This window comes from Branchiostoma floridae, chromosome 15 (genome assembly GCF_000003815.2).
Source record: "Branchiostoma floridae strain S238N-H82 chromosome 15, Bfl_VNyyK, whole genome shotgun sequence".
NCBI lineage: Eukaryota > Metazoa > Chordata > Leptocardii > Amphioxiformes > Branchiostomatidae > Branchiostoma > Branchiostoma floridae.
In genome coordinates, this window is record NC_049993.1 from 12,483,194 (window position 1) to 12,504,653 (window position 21,460).

The 21,460-nt window shown below is 41.5% G+C and overlaps 1 protein-coding gene across 1 annotated transcript in view; it reads left to right on the plus strand.

Moving 5' to 3' along the window:
• Window positions 1-21,044, plus strand: part of LOC118432529 (hemicentin-1-like) — a 31,883-nt gene extending 10,839 nt beyond the window's left edge. Inside the window, exons 3-6 of the mRNA XM_035844144.1 lie at window positions 9,865-10,384; window positions 15,633-16,004; window positions 19,333-19,710; window positions 20,176-21,044. Of these exons, the coding sequence (XP_035700037.1) occupies window positions 9,997-10,384; window positions 15,633-16,004; window positions 19,333-19,710; window positions 20,176-20,525 (1,488 nt within the window). The 5' untranslated portion in view covers window positions 9,865-9,996 and the 3' untranslated portion in view covers window positions 20,526-21,044. The remainder of the gene's footprint in view (window positions 1-9,864; window positions 10,385-15,632; window positions 16,005-19,332; window positions 19,711-20,175) is intronic.
• The last annotated feature ends 416 nt before the right edge of the window (window positions 21,045-21,460 follow it).

A 21,460-nucleotide genomic window follows, 5' to 3' on the forward strand; every position in this document is an offset into this window, starting at 1 on the left:
CCTTTGTACTGAGGTTGACGATGATGCACGTGAACTTTTTTTTGCGGCAGGTGGTTTTATTATGGATTTTATAAAAATAACACCCCTACAATTTGTTCGTCTTGCGGTGTTTTGGTCCAGATCCTCTGTATGTGGGTCATGGTGTCATTGGAATTTGTCAAGCAGATGCGTGGTGTTACCTGATCGTCAAAGTTATTCGCGTTCGCATCGGTATCTGCATGTTCCCGTTGTCGCATACGTACGTTGTTTGGCAGGTCATCTGCACTGAGGTTGACGATGATGCACGTTGTTTTTTTTTTTGTTGTTTTTGCGGCAGTTGGTTTTATTAGGGACGCAATAAAAATAACACCCCTACAAAATGTTCATCTTTCGGTGTATTAGTCCAGATCCCCTGTATATGGGTCATGCTGTAATTGAGATATTGCAAGCAGATACGTGATGTTCTCTGGTCGTCAATGTAACGCGCGTTCGCATCTATATCTGCATGTTCCCGTTGTCGCATACGTTTGTGGTTTGGCAGGTTCTCTACACATAGTTGGACGATGATGCAAGGTGTTTTATTTTTTCGGCAGCTGTTTTTATTATGTATGTAATAATTTCAGAAATCACCCCTGCAAATTGTACGTTTCACAGTGTATTGGCCCATGTCTGCATATGGTGCCCGTTGAGGTAATTGGGTATAGTTAAGCAGATGCGCGATATGTGCAAGAATTTTACGCGCGTTTGCTTTCTACCTCTTATTCAACAAGTTTATCCGTACTACTTTATGTACCAGCATCATGGACCCCGGGATTCACCCATTAACACTGTGTCATGCTACCTTATGGCTTCACACTAGTTAAAAACTTATCGCACAGTTCATCATCAACAGCTGTGTGTTATCGTATGTGGGACATGGGAACCGACATCTAATGTTCCACTAATGACCCTGTCAATCAAATACCTCCTGTCGCCGTTTGCAATGAAGCGTGTAAGAATTCTCGTCCCAAATGAAGTTTAGCCATATTATATTCCCGGACTTCGACTAAGAAACATCAAGGTCCTATTCCGTGCTTCATACTTATTACGTCCATAACAGAAACATGTTAATACTTGGTGCGTTTGTCAGTCTGCCTGTCGGTCTTGTAGGTGTGTCTGTGTGTGAATGTGCCTGTGTATTAGAGTAGACCATCCGGTAACTTATCGTCACCATATCTTTTTGACTTTGGCCACATGTTATCTCACAATCCATACCTGTTTAGTAAGATTCACATGACACAGAAATATTAGGCAACTTTAGATACAACGATATATCTAACACCATGAAAAGAATCATATAGGATATAAGCACAACGTCACACACCAAAGAAGACAAAACAACCAACATATACCAGACCGACGTCACAGACTATGTTACCTACGGTCACTTGTTTTGTTTTTCGAACTAAAAGTCGTGTTTTAGAGGACAGGCTGTCCGACAGCCTGTCTTGTTGAAAAACAAGCGAGCGTCTCATTAGCTCAGGTGTTCCTCAAGGTTACGTAATAGGACCTCTTACCTAACTTTTGTTACATCATATTGTAGTATTGGCAAGGATGTTTCATTTATGTCCTCTATTAAAAATTTGAGTTTGATGTCTTAATCATTAGGTTAGTAACATACTTATTAACAAGATGATATTTACGTTTATGCCATTTCTGTCTTCGTTAACGTCAACGATATCTATAAACCCTTCTAAAGCAGCAGTAACTGTAGTTATTACTCGCGTACTGTTATACGAAGGGGCTTCGATGAATCCAATTCAGACATCTGTATTCAACAGGACCGGCCTATTTTCAACCCAAGCACCATGATAAATCCCCCGTTGGGACACCGGCCATTTTTCTCTGAACTCCCCATTTTCAGAAGTTCAAAAGCGCTGTCCTTATCTCTAGAATGACAGGCTTTCGTTCCGTGGGGACCAGACGAACTTTATGCGCACATTATCATTTCTTTCTTGCAAATTGATCGCTGTAGCCTGAGCAAAAATTGCTGGTCATACAAGAGTTCTATTCTAATCTATTACGTCTTTGGAATACACAACAGGCCTCTTCGTCAAAGTCAGCACACTGAAAGTATTGACTCCGTGAGCGGGGTCTGTTGTTTCCGATGTGTCTGTGTGTTACGGAGTTGTATGTTCGTACGTATTTGAATACACTGTCAGCTAGAAGAGTGGCAGGGAGTGAGTGGGAAAATGATATCTCCGAAATTGTTAAACTTGCGGGAGTGGCAGGAAGTAGTGTTCAGAGGTGTTAGTGCTAGTCAATAATCAAACATGGCATTTTAGTGTTATAAAACTTACGTTTTTAGCCAACCAGCCGACAAGAAGAGAACCAAAACTCCAGAAATTCAAAATGTGGATAGCATCTCAAAGTTTTATCATTTGGACAAGATATAGGAATCAATTCAAACTTATTTGAGCTACCCTAGTATGTGGACATCTAAAGTCTAGACTGAAAGCATAACCTCTTTGTACATTTTTTTTTCTAAAATCAATGAATGTACACATAGAGGACTGGCTCGGCTGTCATATTGATAAATTGATACGTAGACGCGATACAGAAACCAGGTCACTTGGCTATTCCGGTAATGAATGGAATAGGCAAGGGAATGAAAACTCCGTTTCGGTAGTCACAACGAATTTTGGTGAAAAGGCACGAAGTTGGATCGCTGGCCCTGTAGGAGACTTGGGGTTGCACAGTTTCTCAAAGAATCGGTCTTGTCTGGATGACTAGAGCGTATGTCGCAATTACCGAGCAAAATGTCAACTGAAAGACCTTAAAATATGGCCTTGCGAATCTTTTTCTTTCACGCTGTACCTATTTCGTCTTTGATATGTACCCATTCAACAATGATAAATGACCATAATAAGAGCCACAGCATGTACCAGTTATAATGATAGATATCTACCCATACATTTATGGTGCGCAATAGATTATTACCTGTTATATGCAGGGCTTTTGTGTTTCCTATTTTGCTTTGGTAAGGTATTTAAACGGAATGCTGCAAATTTTGACAAATTATACTACACATTTAAGGACAGGCATTTTTTTCTGGGACAGAAGTTAATCTTCCAAACCGCCTTACACGTACTTTGCATGTGTTATGACCGTTGAGAAACCCTTGGACGGTTGGTCATCTTTTTCCTCTCCATGATTGGTAACACTTTTAATTATTGAAAGCCAGCTGTCACCATGGCTCGGCAATGTTTTGACGTGATGATTGATGTACCGAGTCCGTATTGAAATATAGATTGGATGTCCAATTGCCCCCCTCCCCCTACCGCCGTGACAATCTGTTTGCACATATTTGATTGATTTTTTACTTCACGTATTATTTTCTCAGAGTCAGAAAGGTAAATGAAGGATTACGAGATGGTAGAAATTTTGTTATTTTGCAAACAAAATGAAGTTTGCCATAATCAATTTATCTTGTATATGACTGGCTTGTAGTTGTCATTTGTTCTTAACAATATGGATATTAGGATAGCTTGTTGATTGCTCTGCATTTCTATGGCACGGGGTGTGTATGTGCATACATGTGTGCGAATGTATGTATGTATGCATGTTTGTGTGTATATGTACGCATGTGTGTGCGTTAATGCGTTTGTTCACAAGTTAAAATAAGAGGTCATTGACCTTTCCTTTAGTACAAGCTCTATGGCAAACTTATGCCAATAGAAGTTTCTACTCCAAGCGTAGTCCTCAATAACCCTTGTTGCTTGGTAGTTACTGTCTTCGTGCCTAGCAAACCGTTAATGTATACGGGGATATATAAGACATCACCCTATACCCCTTCTACTACTGAGCTTGATGGTAATCTTTCGTTCAAAGTTACTCCGAGCGCATTCCTCCTGAATCCTGTGGGAGATTTGTGAGTCACTAGGGCGGTGCCCAGCATCTCGTTTATTCACCAGCCAGACGTTACCCATTTCCATTCTTGTTTGCTGATGGCAAACTTTTGTCCTTTTGCTCCATGCGTATTCCTAGATCCTTAAAGTTCCTTTGGGGGATTTGTGAGTTGCTGGCATCGCGCCTAGCAGACCGTTGATAATACACCGGACGCACCAACAGTACTGAACAACCTGCTACCGGGGGCCTGCGTACACCGAGAAACTCGTCTATCAACATCCCAACACAGCGTAGCCCTTGAACCTGTCAAGTCATCCTCCTCCTGTCACAAAAGTACCTTTATCCCTGCTACAGTTTAGGTATGGAACTGCCTACCGCAGGACACTGTAAATTAAACATCAGAGACTTAAAGAACATCAAACGTAATGTAAGCGCCCAACTCAGTGCTACTCATCAGCGTACTGTATTCAGCATAGTTGCTAAGCTGATGTGATGGAAACAGCATAGAAAAAAAGAACAAGGTATCACCATTCTTTTGCTGAGCTTGATTGCAAACTTTTACCCAGCGAATCTATTACTCCAGGCTTATCCCTCCAAACTGTTGTGGGAGATTTTGTTCATCGCTAGCGTGGTGCCTAACATACCGTTAATTCACCAGTCAGACATTTCTCATAGCATGTAGAAGACCCTGTCCCTTCTTTTGCTGAACTTGATGGCAAACCTTTGCCCAAGGTTCCTATTACTCCAAGCATATTCTTCCAGGAGATTTGCAAGTCGCTACTGTGGTGCCCAGTAGACCGTTAAGTCTCCGTTGCGACGGTTTCATGAGAATATGAAAGACATCCTCCTAGCTCTTCATTAGGATGATCTGGATGGCAAAATTTTGTTCAAAGAACTTCTTACTAGATCCTAGAAAATCCTTTGGGCGAGTTGTGAGTCCCTGGCGTCGAGCCTGACGGGCTGTTAATACATAAAGATAAGAATAAAGAATACACAGTAAGACATCGCCCTATCGTTTTTGCTGAACTTGATGAAAACTTTTACCCAAGGTATCTATTACTCCAAGCGTATTCTTTCGGGAGATTTGCGTGTGCCTTAGTGTGGTGCCCTGTCCAGTAGACCGTCAATTCTCCAGGCAGACAGTTTTATCAGAATATGAAAGACATCTTCACGTGAACCCTTCATTAGAATGAGCTGGCTGGCAAACTTTTGTCCAAGGCACTTAAATTGCTCCAATGTATTCCCAGATCCTAGAAAATCTTCTGCTTGAGTTGGGAGTCCCTGGCGTTGTGCCTAGCAGACCGGTAATTCACAGACACACACATGAGAATATACAAGATAAAGCCCTATTTCTTTTTGTTGAGCTGGGTGGCAAACTTTTGCCTAAAGTTTTTTTTTTTTACTCCAAGTGTATTCCTCCAAAATCATGCATATAAGAGATTTGGGACTAACCTGTCTCGTGCCTAACAGACCGTTAACGCACCTGTCTAACACTTCAACAAAAATACACCCAAGCTTTCCATTCTTCGGTAAGATTATAGACCACTGTTCCCACCCAGTCTAGCCAGAGTATCCCCGATTTCAGAAAATCCTACATAAACCCAGTGCCGAGGCAAATAGGGACCGTAAAGCTCTTGCTAAAATGCCCTGGTGCTCGTTCATGCAAACGTCCATCTCCTTACATTATAGTTTCAAAAGCGTTATCAAAACGCCGTGTTCTCATAAGGCTTTGACTTCGCCTATAAACCCCAGAGTGCGTCGTTTATCGATCTCAACTAAGAGTGTATACAGCGACAACGCCCAGTAGGAATGGATGATAATCCAAACAGCGCTCTGATGAAAGCAATCTTGATGAACTGGGGTCAATCATTCAAACAGCGCGTTAGGGATAACAGTCACGGCATTTGAGATAGCCGGCGTGTGCACTGATGATATGATCCCTACACAACAGGAGACATAACTCCCTCAACAACTTTCTTCGAAAGGTGGTTAGAATACCATATGCTCTGATAAATCAGAGAGTACGCACTGTATTGAACTCAAAGGAAATGTGTACATGTACAATGATGCTAGATGAGTGATTATCAAAACATCGCCGTCATGAAAGCTATCTGGATAAACCTAGGTCAATCATTCATTTGGCAGAACCCCATTGGTCTACCGCTTGATGTAATCGCCCACCACACAAGATATAACTCCCTCAGGCAACTTTGTTGAAAGGGAATTTAAAATTCCATAGACGCTGATAAACCAGAGAGCACCGCATTCTATTGATCCCAGGTAAGTCTGTAAATGGACATTGGTAGGTAGATATGTCACAATCGAAACATGGCATCCGATGAAAGCTATTCTTTATGAACCAAGGTCACCGACGTGTACATTACCGATAGGATCATGTTGCAAGGATAATATGATAACTTCATTTGAAATGGAATCTAAAATTCCATATGCTCAGATATCTTTGTGGGGAAGGTTGTTACTGGTGATCAAGACAGAATTCTGATGATTGAGCATGGCATGCACAACAACACTCTTTTCAGAACGTTTGAATTTTTAATATCTATCGATTCAGGACTATACATATCTTAGAGTATGCATTGCAACTTTTATGCATACCAAAAAATTAAGCAATTGCACATACTTCTTTCTATGCTTAGCACTTTTGAGAAAGAGTATGGGAGTTGAACACACACCATTACCAGTGGACTATATGCTTGATGTAGTTCTTGAACAACTGTGTGGTCCACGGGCTATGAAAACGGAGATTGGCGCCACCCTATACAGCGGCATTGGTCGGACTTTATATATGGGAACGGTTTAAACATTTATTTCATAACACGCTCCCTTGAACCGTTTGCCTTCCAAACGTGATGATTTGGCCGGTTTGTCAGGTTGACGTCGATGATGCTTCAGGAGCTAACAGCAGTGGGAGTTATTGGATACCGTATTAGACAGGTTGCACCTGTTTTCTGGCGGGGAGATATGTGATTTCCGGCAAAAAAGGTTGAAGTTGCCAGTGCATCTGTGCAGGTGCTTAGAGATGGCGCCCATCTCCATTTCGAGTAGCCCTTGGGCCACACATTTGTGCAAGCCACTCCAGCAGGAGACTGATCCCCTGGTAGTGATGTGTGATTAACTTCCATATTCTTCCTCATCAGTGCTGAGTGCTAAACAGAGAAAGCAGCATGAAGCATTTTTAAAGTCTTTGGTATGACTCGGCCGGGGATCGAACTCACGACCTACCGAATGCAAGGTGAACACTCTACCCACTCGGTCATTGCACCGATTTCCGAGAAGGTTGCTGGAAATCCTGTCGACACACCCCATCAATATACAGTTCATATGATGTCATCAAATCAATGGAAAAGGCTGCTAATAGTTCTTGGAAGCCCATACTGGTTTAACGGTGTCATCTTCCATGAATTTGCGTCTATTCCCAGTGCTATATAGTTCTGTATATTTACCTTCGACAAGAAGATCATACTTTGATATCGCTTGTATGTTATTTTGTAACGGTGTTGTGATTGAACTTTAACTAGCGATAGACTGTTATGGCATATTGTGTGTGGCCAGGTCTCAACCTATGAAATGCTTCGAGTTTGATGCCCCTGGCTCCCGTTTTTGGTTTTAAAGTTAATTTAAAAGTCTTTCCCGCACCAGATCGTCAATAGGGCGGCGCCCATCTCCGTTTCAGTAGCCCTGGGCCACACAACGTTTGTGCAATCACTACAGCAGGGGGCTAGTCCACTGGTAGTGGTGTATGTGTTCAACGTCCATGATCTTTCTCAAATGCTGTCTGCTAAGCAGAGAAAGCAGAATGTACCATCTTATAGTCTTTGCATGGTTTGACTCGGCCAAAGATCGGACTCTCGATCTACCGCATGCAAGGCAAACACTCAGTCGGCCATTGCACCGGTCCTGTTTTTATTCTTTCAGTGACTTCTTTGGTACTACAGCAGAACTTTATTGTATCTTGTTGATAGTTATGTTAAAGGCCACCATTTATTCGACTCATATAATCTTTGTAATTATATCGTGTCGACATCTCATCGTGCATGGCATGGGCGCAGAATCCCCAAGCAAAGTTCTAATGTCATGTAAAAAAACCGTTAAGATCAGAAAGTACTATCATTTACCTCCCAACTTCTGTTTGGGGATAAATGTGACTATACACTTACAGTAGACAGCAGTACCATGGCGCCTCAAACGACTCACCAAGGCGATGTTTATAAAGGCACGTGTCACTGGATATGTTGAGTGCCAGATGTGAATCACCCTTAATGACACACAAGTCATCGACCATGGCCTCTCAGCCGCAGCACTTGGCAATCTGAATCACCGTCATCAAGGGACGGAAAGCATAAATGTCTCCTACAGAAAAAGTGAAATGGTTTTGCACGTTGAGTGACTCTCCAGTTTCTACAACGCTCGAGGGACAAGAAGTGAAGTATCCATAGATTTTGGCTCCATGCTCAATTACCAACGACATTTCCAGCCAACGTACAGGAGTAGAATCTAGCTACTTTATGCATGCAGGCTGGCAAGAATCCAGTCACATCAAGGTTTCACTCTGCTTCTATTAGTAGTGCCACTAGATACGATATGCAACATTAGACAAAGGTAACACACATACAAGAATGACACGTGGATTTGCTCATTGTCATTATTTTACCTTGTTGATTGTATGACTACAGAAATGTTACCGTTGATAGCCTTGTTGCATTTGGTTTTATTGCCTATATCGTTCTTATCGCATTCATGAACAAATGCTGTTCTCCTGTGATATCATTGGCTTGTTCGTTTGTCGTAGTATCTATCTTTCCATGTCTTTCCTCCAGGCACCAATACGTTTGATTTGTTATGGTGTTCTCTCGTCTACGACTGTTAAACATGCAATAGATAAGAGTTCAAATTCCCATCTCTGTGAAATATGTAGTTTCTCATGTGTCGCGTTTAATTGTGGTTCATTGTGGTTCATATCAATACGATGAACGCGACTAGAATATGGAAAATAGATGTATTCAAACGTGGAAACACAGACAAAGGCAGACTAGAAACACTTCTCAATGACGTGTATTGTCTGTCAGGGAAGATAAACGACCAATTCTACCAACTCTGAACTCTGCTTCCTGTCACAGCCACAACTCATCTTTTGCATGCCCTTCACTTTCTGTTACTCGGGGTGAGACGTGCCTGTATGTATAGCAGGCAAACAGACATACCGACAAACAGACCCAACGTAGGTGATAATTACCATGCACATGTAGGTGACACAGAAAACACTATTACCGAGCCTTGATTAGAAGGCGTCTGCAAAACTGAAGCCTCCGATAATGTAATGCAATTATCAACCGTCGCAGTCCCGTTTTTATTACAGCACTTGGTATGGTGCAGACACTACAGTTTTGATTGAACTACAAACTGAAGATGAAATAGTAAGGAGAACACAAGGTCGTCGGGTAAATCTACGACCTTATCGCGAAGTTGCCACTAATAGTAGTCTTTTGGCTGATGAACTTTCCCCGTTTCAGTGCAAGCTCAATGTCATATCAGCTGAATGGCATTATAGAGATCAGGTGTACACTTTAATATATCCGTGATGATACTGTGTTTATCGTTATTGCTAAAGCGATAAGTCTAGTTCAGGACCAACCATTTGTTTGCGAGAAGCTGCTGGGATGTAAGGGTTGTTCTGATTGCATGGTGCAAGCCCTAAGGGCATTGGCCTTGCTGTTGAACAGGTCAATTCATTAGATGAATCGCTGGAAGGTGTTTTGGAGCCACGAGAACATGCTCATGTCACATTTATAGCTCATCTAGGGAAATTTACGGAAGGTAGGGCAGCTTAACGGGCAATTTGGCAGGGGATTCATGAGTGGAGATAAAACTACAGCGTCTCATCTCAATGATCCTGCCATCTCCAACACGCTCCATGGTAGACTGGCAGGGTAATAGGTCATTCTAATGCGCCGCGCATTCTCGTGTGTGTTTCCACAGGATCAGGTCAAGTTTATAAACCCCGGCAACAAGTCGATAGAAGCTGAGGGTCCATTGGGGGAGGATTGATCTCCTGATACGACAGATGCAGCAGGAGAAGAGATAAGTATCCAGACTGAGAGTGGGGACATCATGGCGTGCGTTGTCGTCCTCTCCATCATGTACTGCGGCCTGGTGCAGGTCCTCGCCACCCTGACACCAGAACCAGATGTTGTGCACGGTAAAGTAGGATCTGACGTGACTCTAACGGTTCGACCGCAGGGGGACCACAGTGTCATCGCTCAAACCTGGAACAAACTGTACGGAGGTGTCCACAGCATGCGCCTGGCGGTCTACATGTACTCGCCCACCACGGGGACGGCGATGTCGCTCGGGCCGCTGGAGGGGCGCGCATCGCTCGGCAAGTACGGCTCGCTGGTCATACACGACGCCAGGAAGGAAGATGAAGGTCTGTACGTCCTGACCAGCTTAGTGGATGTTGTTGGACAAGAGGAGCAATACTTTGACTTGAAAATGCGTGGTAAGTATTGCCGCCTTGACCTTCAAATGCATGGTAAAACCTTTCCATTCTATCTTATATTTTATTACATTAATAATGTTTGTCTTAATCTTAGATAGAAGCTTCTTTTGCAGGTATATTAAGACATAATGCTGTATAAGTCATCGGCTGTTTGCAATGGATAGCTGCATGGGTCTGCAGCAGGGATTATATCTAGTCACTCATTCAATGACGCACGCCCATTTCTGTCCTTACTGCCACCTTGAGTGACCGCTATCTCTCATTCATAGTAAAGTGGCTTATTGCCTAAGCGAAAATGGAATAAAAGCATAGAATACCCATGTCAACGTAGTCCCAGTTAGTTGTGCCACTTTGCCAAATTTTGTTACTCCTAGCTGTGCATAAATAATGTATATTAACGTACAATTTTGCATCAACATAACCTTCTAGGAAACTAAAGATCCGACGTCCAAAAGAATATTTCATAAATCTTTCCATACACCCTTTGGTGTATACACGTTCAATTCTTTCCGTGTAAAATCATATTGCAATTGGTGTATTGCTATACATTCATAGGTTATATTGCGATATGTTGCATGCTTTTGCTTATTAATGTAATACTATATATATTTAGAGCTAGAGCTGATGGCGCCTTGCCTGTTCAATTATTGCGGAAACATAACCGTCAATCATGCATTTTCGAGGTCGAGAGGTCACTGAATGTCGGACAAAGGTCACCGTTATTGTTGGGGAGATATTGGCGCGCCGTAACGAACTGTCTGCCGCCAGCCGCCATGACGTGATGGTTTAAACATGTCATTGCAACCCAGAAGATATGCTGTGTCCTAGCAGAAAGGAACTATAATGCACTATTGACTAGAAAGATTTCGTCTGGACGCGTATGTCTTGATAAGAATGTGCGATACGAAGTTTATACATCGTTAGCCTCCAGCCCAACGGTTGTCAGATAGATGGACAGCAAATGATTAGCAAAGGACATCTTGCTAGCTCGCATATTCAAGAACAATGTCCCTAAATGGGAATTGAGCCAAGAACCTTTGAGACGGTTGGGTTAGCCGTCAGACAAGGCGCGCCTCTCCGTTTATTCTGTCTAGTTTGGAAATCCGTGAAATCTGGCAATCAGGTAACTCGCCTACCGTTGAAAGTAAATGCGAAACGTCAAAGATGTTTAGAATGACCTTCTGTCAAGGCGAGATATGATTTACTTTCATTAAAACCGCAGTGATGTGGAGTAAGGGGTGCGTGTCAGCGCGCAGTTCTCATCCACGTCGCCCCGAATGTCACGTCCTTCCAGAGAAGTAATATTCGTCAGGTGATTTGCTTGGCATTTCATAAAAATAGGACTTAACCTTGTCAGAGGCAATAACGTGCACCATAGCTAACATACGTACACAGCCTTTATCAACATAGGAATGAAATACAGCTATGAGAAAGCTATTATGTCATCAAAAGAGAAATGGATTGTTTTATTAATCCAATAAAATGACGAAAATATTTCATCCCCGGGGCACAGAAATAAAGACACCATAGCTTTTATAGTTTTCTTTGATATCGGAAATCGAATGTCACATTCAATATTTAACCCTAAGCTCGTATCATTTATGACATTGCTCAGACATTATTCATATCATTCTAAAGGATGGATATTAATACTGATCACCTGAAAGGTGTTATCAATGGCACCATTAAATTGATCATTTTGCAGACAGAGGAAAAATATTAATCGTAGCTGTCAAACTCCTCTGAAGCCAATTTTCACAAGGGCGCATGTACATGTTAAGAAGCATATTTCGCAATTCATGGATCCAAGGCGTTCAAGATTCATCGCTATCTTTAATGCTTTGCAAGTGTAATTCCAACTCGCCTGACTACCTTAAGTCTTACAAATGGACCCATCTAACAAACTGATGAATGTTTTCACCGTGCAATTCATTGCTGAACTCAAATTGCCCGTATAAATCTTATCCTAAAGAAATATTGCATTCCGTTACCAAACTACCTCAAAACGATCCACTTAATTATGGCGAAATGGATTCGGCGTTGCTGTGTATGATAAAGGAAACAATATTAACTACTTCGTGATGTCTTATATTAAGCAGGCGTGAATGCGCCTTGAGCGATATTTGGCAATTTTGAAAATTATGCCATATTTCAGGTATTTGAGTGGTGGGTATACTGACATCAGTGATGTATACGTGCGCTTAAAGTACCCTGTTTGGCAAAGCAATTGAAAATAGATCAACGGCATATTCCATGTGATGAATGGAGGCTATGTAGAACGAGGCCGCGGCTGATGGCAATGATTTTGATAAATTGCAAACAATTCTGAACTATCAAATAAACCGTCTGCATGGGTTCTGAATCGCCGTAAGTGATCATTAAACTTAGAGCTATTAGACTTTATCAAGAAGATCAAAAGTGTCCTTGTCCACACTGTTAGTTCAGGTATACATACATGTAGGTAAAATAGGAGACTCAGTACGTCTTCTGAGAATTTCTTTCCCATCGTATACGTAAGAAAACTGTAGAAAGTGACATCAAAACAGAAGGGACAAAGTTTTATGCAAATATATATTTCAACAAGTAATACTGAATGGAATATATCACTACTTCTAACTACTTATTACTTACCTCTAGGAATACCACATGTAGAGAGTGGCATTCGTTGACAGCTCGCAACAAAGATTGATGAAAATTTATTCTAATAAGAACTAGATTACCGTAAATGTTTGCATCCAAGTCATCCATATCTGATGATACGTCGCTCAATGTGTCACTGGAAAAGTGGTTCGATTGGCTGGTGTTGACCAAATTCCATTTTATCAGAAAATTGGATTTTTACGGTGCCGACAGGCATACAGTGTTATCTGTTCCAAGTTTTTCAATAAAATCCTGTCGACCCTGAAGTTTGGGTCTTGAATTGCCCACCAGTAGTGGTGACCCCAGGTGACCGCGCACTTAAAGTGCGTGAAAGACTTTGACTAGAACTCCATGTTTTCATACACCAACAATATCACTTAACACAACATCTACGTAACTGAATATCTAATACTCATTGGCAGAAGAAAATATAGCGACCTTCGTATCGTCTTAGCTACAACTAGATAATGTAAAAAAAACCTAGTAATGAAAATAAAGTAAAGATTAAACAACCTACGTACGAACGTGTAAATTAATAGGCACATTTAAGTTTGACGTATCTTTTACACTACCGGTTCTAATGTCAAAACTTTCTTTGATGTATTGACGTATTTATGCACTGCAAGGAATATCTTGTGGAATGTACTAGTAATTTAATTTATCTGAAGGATAGAATGTATCATTTTGGCGAGCGGAATAAAGATGAGTGCACTTTGAACGTTTATCATCATATCGGGAACAACCCATAGAAAAAGCTAATGTATACTCTTTTAGTGTACTAACGTGAGGTGATATAAGCCTAAATAAGTTTTTTTCCATTCATTCTTATATTATTAATTGTGTTCTAATTCAATATACCAGCTATAATCTAATTGATTCTGTGACAAAGAAACGGCATTTGAAAACGTAAATGGCCCCAAACTACATTCTACGAAATTTGCTTGAGGCACTAAGAATTCATGGGTCAATATACCAGGTGATCCAACCTTTGACTCCATGTGAAATTGGCCGCGCGCGGTGGAAAGTACAATATTAAAGGATTAGCCACAAGACTGGCGCAAGTTAATCCCCGTTTTTATGTAGCCTTCAGAAGGAAAGTGGACCATTATTGTTGGCAACCCGTGAAATTGGGGTGATGGACACCACATGTACGGACCGCTTGTCAAACGTGAACCGTTTTCAGAGTAAGAAATAAATATTTACACTTCATGCAGATTTCCGTTCAAACGCACGATGTCAGTTAATATTGCGGATAGACACAGTATATAAGATTACTAAAGATACTACAAATAGTCACGTATAATCGCAAATCTCCATGGTATGTAAATTTGTATGTCCCAAACCATACTTGTTGCCAATATCGGTATTGCCAGCACGGCGAGAATTGTGCTAGCCATCGGCTAGTTGGGCAGCCTTAGCTGTTTGTCTTAAGCAGCCAAACTAAAAGTTAGATGAATAAAAAGTTTTTCTATGAACATGTATGTTATATATTTACATATGAAGAATATGATTAAGTTAAAGTCTTATCTCATTTTACCACTATGTCATGTCATGGCAATCCTTGATGTCTTGCTTCGTTTTCTGTTATCATGTTTACGTTTACTTATTAACTTTTTTCATACTCTTTCTATCAAAGGAGCATATACAGACAACGACCGTATTATATTTTCAACAATTGTACTAACACCAAAACAACAAAATCACGAATTAAACCGTAGCAAGCTAACAAGCGGAAATGATCAATTAGTCGAAAAGCATGGCTCGTTTCGTTGATAGTTACGCGCCCCAAATGTAAAGTTCTACCACCTCACGAGACAGATTGTGCGTTGATCTGGCACCTAGATAACGATATAGAGACGACAAATTAAAGGTAATGACAACACAGTGACTCCTATATCTACTCCAATGAATGGTAATCAGTCAATCACAGCTAGTGGCGCGCGATAAAACAGAATCAATTTGCATCTCAGCGTCTTACAAATTAGTCGTCTTTATCTCTGTATATTGCTTTTGTAAATGGGTTGATACCCCATGTGTCATTGAATATTAGTCCTGAAGGAAAAGAGTCTTAGATACTGCAATACAGAATGATGTAGTGTGATTTGGCGTCATAGACATCCCGAACTGCTTTTAAACACATCGACTATAATTAGCTTGACTTAAGGCGCAAATAGATATCAATTTCAAGCTATTTTGCAAGCTTTAAGGTAGGTCCACGCGTGCGTGTATATTCAAGTCCGCATGAGGTCGACCCGTTTGGCAGTCTTATCCTCTACCAGGCTCCACAAATCGTTGGAAAATAGTAGAAATTGGATAAAAATAGACAGATAGCACGCCAAACAAGTTAGCTGGCCAAGGGATATGGTCTGCTACACAACAGCTCGTTTTGCATGTTATCTGTCTATATTTGTCCAAATACTATTTTTTTCATTGTCCTATGAAGACTGGTAGAGGCCTGAAGACTTTCCATATTGACCTCATACGGACTTGAATATATACGCACGTGTAAACCAATCCTAAGCTAAGGAAAGAGAACCCTGTGCCAGTGTACTGTTTCGCATGTTAGCCGTTTCATTTAATTGCCATTAATGTTTTGTATTGCTTCCAGTGCCACCGCAGATATCGTTCGGTGAGCAGAGCCCTCTCCACGTCGTGCAGAACTCCCAAGTCTACCTAAACTGCACCGTTAGATACGCCAAGTCCTCTACTGCACACGACATCCAGTGGAGGAAGGACGGCTCACGGCTCTGGGGACGAGTCACCATCATCGGCAGAGCTACCCAGGGAATGAGATTCACCAACTACCATCGCGAGGGGAACGGACGTCGGATGGAGGTAGAGACCGTTCGAGAGAGCGATGACCTTTGGACGTCTGTTCTGACGTTTCAGTCCGTACGGAAGGAAGACACGGGCAACTACAGCTGCCACGCCCAGCATGAAGATGGTGCCGTGGCTGCTAGTCTATACCTAGAAGTCTATTGTAAGTTAACAATCAACACTATAAGCGCATTCACACGTACACACACGCACGCACGCACACACACCCCACACACACACGTGCGCGCGCGCGCTCTACAAATAAAGAAATGATTTCAAGATTTCTTTAAATCACTTTTGTTAGGGAATCGTCATATGGACGAGAATGGGATGATTGACAGAGATCAATTATTGGCTCAAAGCATGCTAGGGAGAATTTAATGTTGCTAAGGCTATGATTTGGTAAACAAGTATCCACAAAATTTCTACAAAAAAATAGTTTTTGGTTAAGAGTCACCCCAAGATTTCATAAGATGAACTTCATATTGTTGGTTTATACATTATAACTTCTGCTTAGTCTAAAATTCAATTTGAGATTCAGAGAAAACAGTACCTGCCAAAAGAGAACATCATTTTCTTGAGTTAAGCTCTCTTTTAAATCATTATCATCTTCACCGTCTTTCACACAAGTGTGCACAGTCTACCTGTCTCTAACAACTATCTATCAGAATAGTCTTGATTTAGTGCCTTGTGACCTAGATCCATATTTGAATAAGTTCAAAACTACCAGGGTCGATCGATATCTTTACTCCCCTGGTAATCAAGGCGCTGCCGACATGTCGACAAGATTTCAGATGATTTAGTTAATGTATCATTCTCTTTCATCTTTGGAATTAAGATACCAACCAAGGTTCGTAACATGCACATTAACTAGCAAGTCTCAGGGAAGAAGATACCGATAAAAATGAACAGGCAAGTCTAATAAAACCATTGGAGGACATAGGAATATGGTGGGGGATCAAACTACATCATCTCGAAACAACAATGGCACCGGCTCACTAATGAATGACCTATGACCGGAGATCACGCGACGTTGATTAACCAATCAGAGTTGATTAACCAATCAGCAGCTGACGCTGCCGTTGTCGTCAGGTGTCTATTGTCCTATAAAGAAATCATGGATCATAATGATAAGCATATCATAAACAATTTCGACGTGCACTACCGTATGCTTCCGTATGAGGTTGTTCTTTTATCACTAGCTATTGCGTACGCCTACTCGTTCCATCAAGCAGACAGGGACTTTACAAGCATGACATTTGGATCGTTTCCCTGACATCTTTTCTCTGCAACAGCAAAACATCATGTCAGAGAGTAATGTCATTTCTACTCATTAAGCTTCCGTATATGTCCCTTATCAACGACATATATCACTCCTTTGGCGCCGTCACATATTTTACGACGTACTACACAGAGAGGAAATATCATGGATCGACGTTTATTGTGGAAGTTACCATCTATTTCTGGCACTGATTTACGTAGGGTTTAATCCTACTTTCGTCATACCACCTGATCCCTATGGTATAATCCGGGTTATGTGGCATTCTATGTCTAATCTTCTAAATCTGATCACATGGAATTCCAATCTAACGTACGGCTTAAAACGGGATAGATTCTTTTCCCAATTGGAATGTAAAAAGGAAAATTATCACCAATGTAGTATCGACTGTACTGTCCGTTTGAATTTTATGACAGATGAATCATACAGATGCAGTGAAAGGGGAGGTGATGAAGTATTGTTACGAGATGTGCCATGAAAATGAAAGTAAATCACAGCGGCGATGGAACATACGGCGACCGTTGTTAACGTCATATCCAACGAAAATAGATAGAAAGAAATAAAGGGTAATTTCTTTTATGGGGCAATCTATGTAAATCCCATTCTATGGTATAGGGCTTATGATATAATGAATCTTTAGTATGGAATGCCACATAACAAGTGCCTCATTACGGAATAGGCCATAACAAGGACATCATTATAGATTTGTCTATAATAAGTGAATAATTATAGAGTCAGCAATAGCACGGCATCCATATAGGAACACACACACACACACACAGTCATGTATGTACCGTACTAGTTATATTATAGTCAGTATACGGGTATTAAACTTTGAACGGTTTGATGGCAATTTGAACCTTTTCTGGTATTCAGATGCCGTCATTTTCTTTCAACACTTTAGAAATAGGAATGAGGAGAAACTATATTATGCGAGCTAGTGTGCTATGTGCTCTTTGAATAGTGAATTACTTGTAGAATCATGGTCGACATGGTCATACAATGTGTCAACGCAAATATAATGGATAAACGTAAAATTAATAACTTACTTCTTCTGTAATCCACGTACGAACTGAATATGTTTTTTATTGAAATTAGAAAAATTTGCAGGCAACTTATATTTCACATACCTCGTTCAAATCGACAATTAACCACCTACCAAAAGTTACGTGTAACAGCCAAGTAAATCTTTTTAACAGCTGTCGAGTTTTTGAACGCGGTGGGAATCTTGTTCATCAACTACCTTAATTAAAAAATAAGTACAATTTGTCGCAAATCGTTTGGGACATAACATGTGGGCAACCAAATTTCCTATAATTCAAATATAATGTATGAATGTAAACTCAATACCTTACTTCTACGGGTACTTCAAGTACGTGTAACAACCGAGTAAAACTTTTTTAACAGCTGTCTGTTTGGGAACGCGGCGGGAAGCTTGCCCATCATGATAGCAACCAGGAGGCGCCTCTGGAGACATTTCACCAATTACCGCACCAAATTGCCACCGAAGCGATAGGACACCCAGCAATCCGAGCTTACCACTCATCCTTCCTCGTAAGATCCCGTCACAAAAAGGCACCATTAGGGGAACAAAGCGACCGTTTCTGCATAAAACACTATCGTTATCTTGCCTTTCCTTCGACGTGATTTCTAATTTAAACGTAATGACAGTATTTTGGGCAGACGAGGAATGGTCATGAAATCACAAGATTGCAGCTCTCGCGAGAATTGATGGAGCTATGAACATGCCCTCCATTAAGTAACAATTAATGGTCCGTATATAGAACCGAAGGAATGAAAATGAGAGACAAGTGTTGGAAATGGGCAATATTTTTCTCTTTTAACAGCAGGCTAATGTTCGTTAATGGTCACCTTTAGACAATCTATAACTTTTACGCCAGAAAAATTGGTTCCTTCCGCTCGATTTATAGTCGGCAGTTACGTTAAAAGGCGCGATGTTTTAGACTGAATTTGGAATCGCCAATCTATATGCTTTGCATTGCAATTTATTTTCATAACAACTTTGCCTCAATAGTTAACCCGCACAGTGTCACATAAATCTTAAATAGATTATTTGAAAAGAGAAGTAATCTCAACAAATACATGGGTTGGCTGAATCGATGAATATGGTTGTTTGCCTTCACGAAGCGAGCGAATTCCTACTTAACTGCACCATTTATATAATTTTGTCCATTTGTTAATTCCATTTCAGATGCTGCAAAGATCACCAACATCTCAGATTCACCACAGGTAGTTTCCGCCGGAAGTAACGTCACACTGGAATGCATCGCCCAGGGCAACCCTCCTCCAATCATCGCCTGGCACAAAGAGGACGACCATACGCCCCTCAGGTCGGCCTTCTCAGACGCCAACGGTGAAACAGGCCGCCTGAACTTGACCTTGACGAAACTCGATGAGAATGCTAGCGGGAACTACACGTGCGTTGCTACCAATGGAGTCCCTATGGGAAAGAAAGATCGTAGAACTGTGCAGGTTAACGTGTTGACGTCCATGGACAAGTACTTTCCTCCCTCACCAGTCAGCAGCTCCCCCAGACCGAAGACAGAGGCATACAGCATTACAACGACAGGTACTCAAAACAATTACGCATTACTGTATATGCATGTTAGTCATCCCAGAGCGATATTTCTCATTACATGGTATCTTGCTCACTTGCACACAGTAAAATCAATGATCCAACGCTGTTTCGCAAGATTCCCAAAGGACAGCGTCGTTTTCTTTCATGCCACGTCTAGCTAAACTATGATAAATTGATATTTTCATATAGCCAGGCTACTTGTGGACCGATACCAAGCCTCCATTCATATTGGATACACAGCCGAATGGTCGAATAAATGAGAATTTTGCATATGATAATACCGTGAATGTCCTACTTTAATTTCATCCTCGATGTTTACATATGGACAAAACCCCATATACCCGCCGAATAAACCACCCCAATCGCTTCGCTCACCCGGTGGTTTGTGATGTGCTTATAACAGCGTAAACACTATGATCAACAATCCTCAATTACATACTTCTTCATTTTTTCTAGTTGCTAGCCAGGGTTCTACAATAGAAGAGAAGACACCCTTGTCGCCCGTCGTGGAGGCTGAGCCACCCGTCCAGGAGGTTCAACCGCCCGTAGTGGAGGTTAAACCGCCCGTCCAGGAGGTAGAACCCCCCGATGGAAACCTCGAAGCAGACGACCCGTTCTACGCCACGTTCGTGACCGTTGGAATCGTGACCGTGACCGCCTTCTCTCTGCTGCTGCTCATGATCGTGGCTGTCCTGCTCTGCCGAAGGACAAGTTCATCAACCAAGGTCATGCGGACCCACATCAGCGGTGACATCATCAGACACCGGCCGCTAAACCCTGACGTATACGCAAATGTCTACCGATAAGGTCAATTGGATTGCGGAAAGACGTTTCTAGAAAAAAGGATAAAACAATAAAAAATAAAGAATCAAGCAAAACCATGGAAAAGGGCAAAAAGGACCAAATCTTGACAAACAAAAGTAAATGCGATAGCGGGTACAACGTTTTGGAGCAGTGGAGTATGATTTGAAATCGTTGATCATGGTTATCGTTGTGTTTCTGAAATGGCTATTAATTATGGTAGTCTAGGAGCAAAGCAACAACTTAGGTTTTGGATGATGAACAATTATCTTTAACCAGCATATGTCGCAAAGTAACTGTTTGCTGCTGTGGTTTTGTGATTTTCAAGCTGTCCGTATGCATTGCACACAACGTAACAGTGAGCATACTCAAGTAATCTTACACTAGCTTAAACGGAAGAATGATAAATGTTCACTTACAGTCATTACGATATCTTCAGGTTTGTCTGTCGGATTATTGGACAACATCAGCCCACGCAGGTTGTGCGGATGTATATATGAAATATAACTCGTTTTGTGAGCAGATGGCTGTTGGCTTGACTGAGTGAATCTTCAACGCAACGTAGGTCACAACAACCATGGTGTTCTGTAACTCCCTCTCTCCCTCTTTCTCTCTCTTTCGCTCTCTCTCTCCCTTCCCTTTCAATTCTTTCCCTCTTTCCTCCACCTCTCCCTCTATGGCTCTTTTCCTCCCTCACCCTCTGTCTCTCTTTATAACGGCACACTATATGACACCACGTTCCCTTTGCACATATTCTACAACGGGAAGAAATGACTCAGAATCAGGGTTATATTGCCATTGTCTCTCAACGGCATGCCGGCAACATGACATATTTGAACGGCCGCTGCATCTCGGGAAGGTTGTACAATCTGCTAAGTGATTGTGGTTCCGTCAGTACACTCTTGGCCTACTGAACCACAGAGAAACTCCTCTATAAATT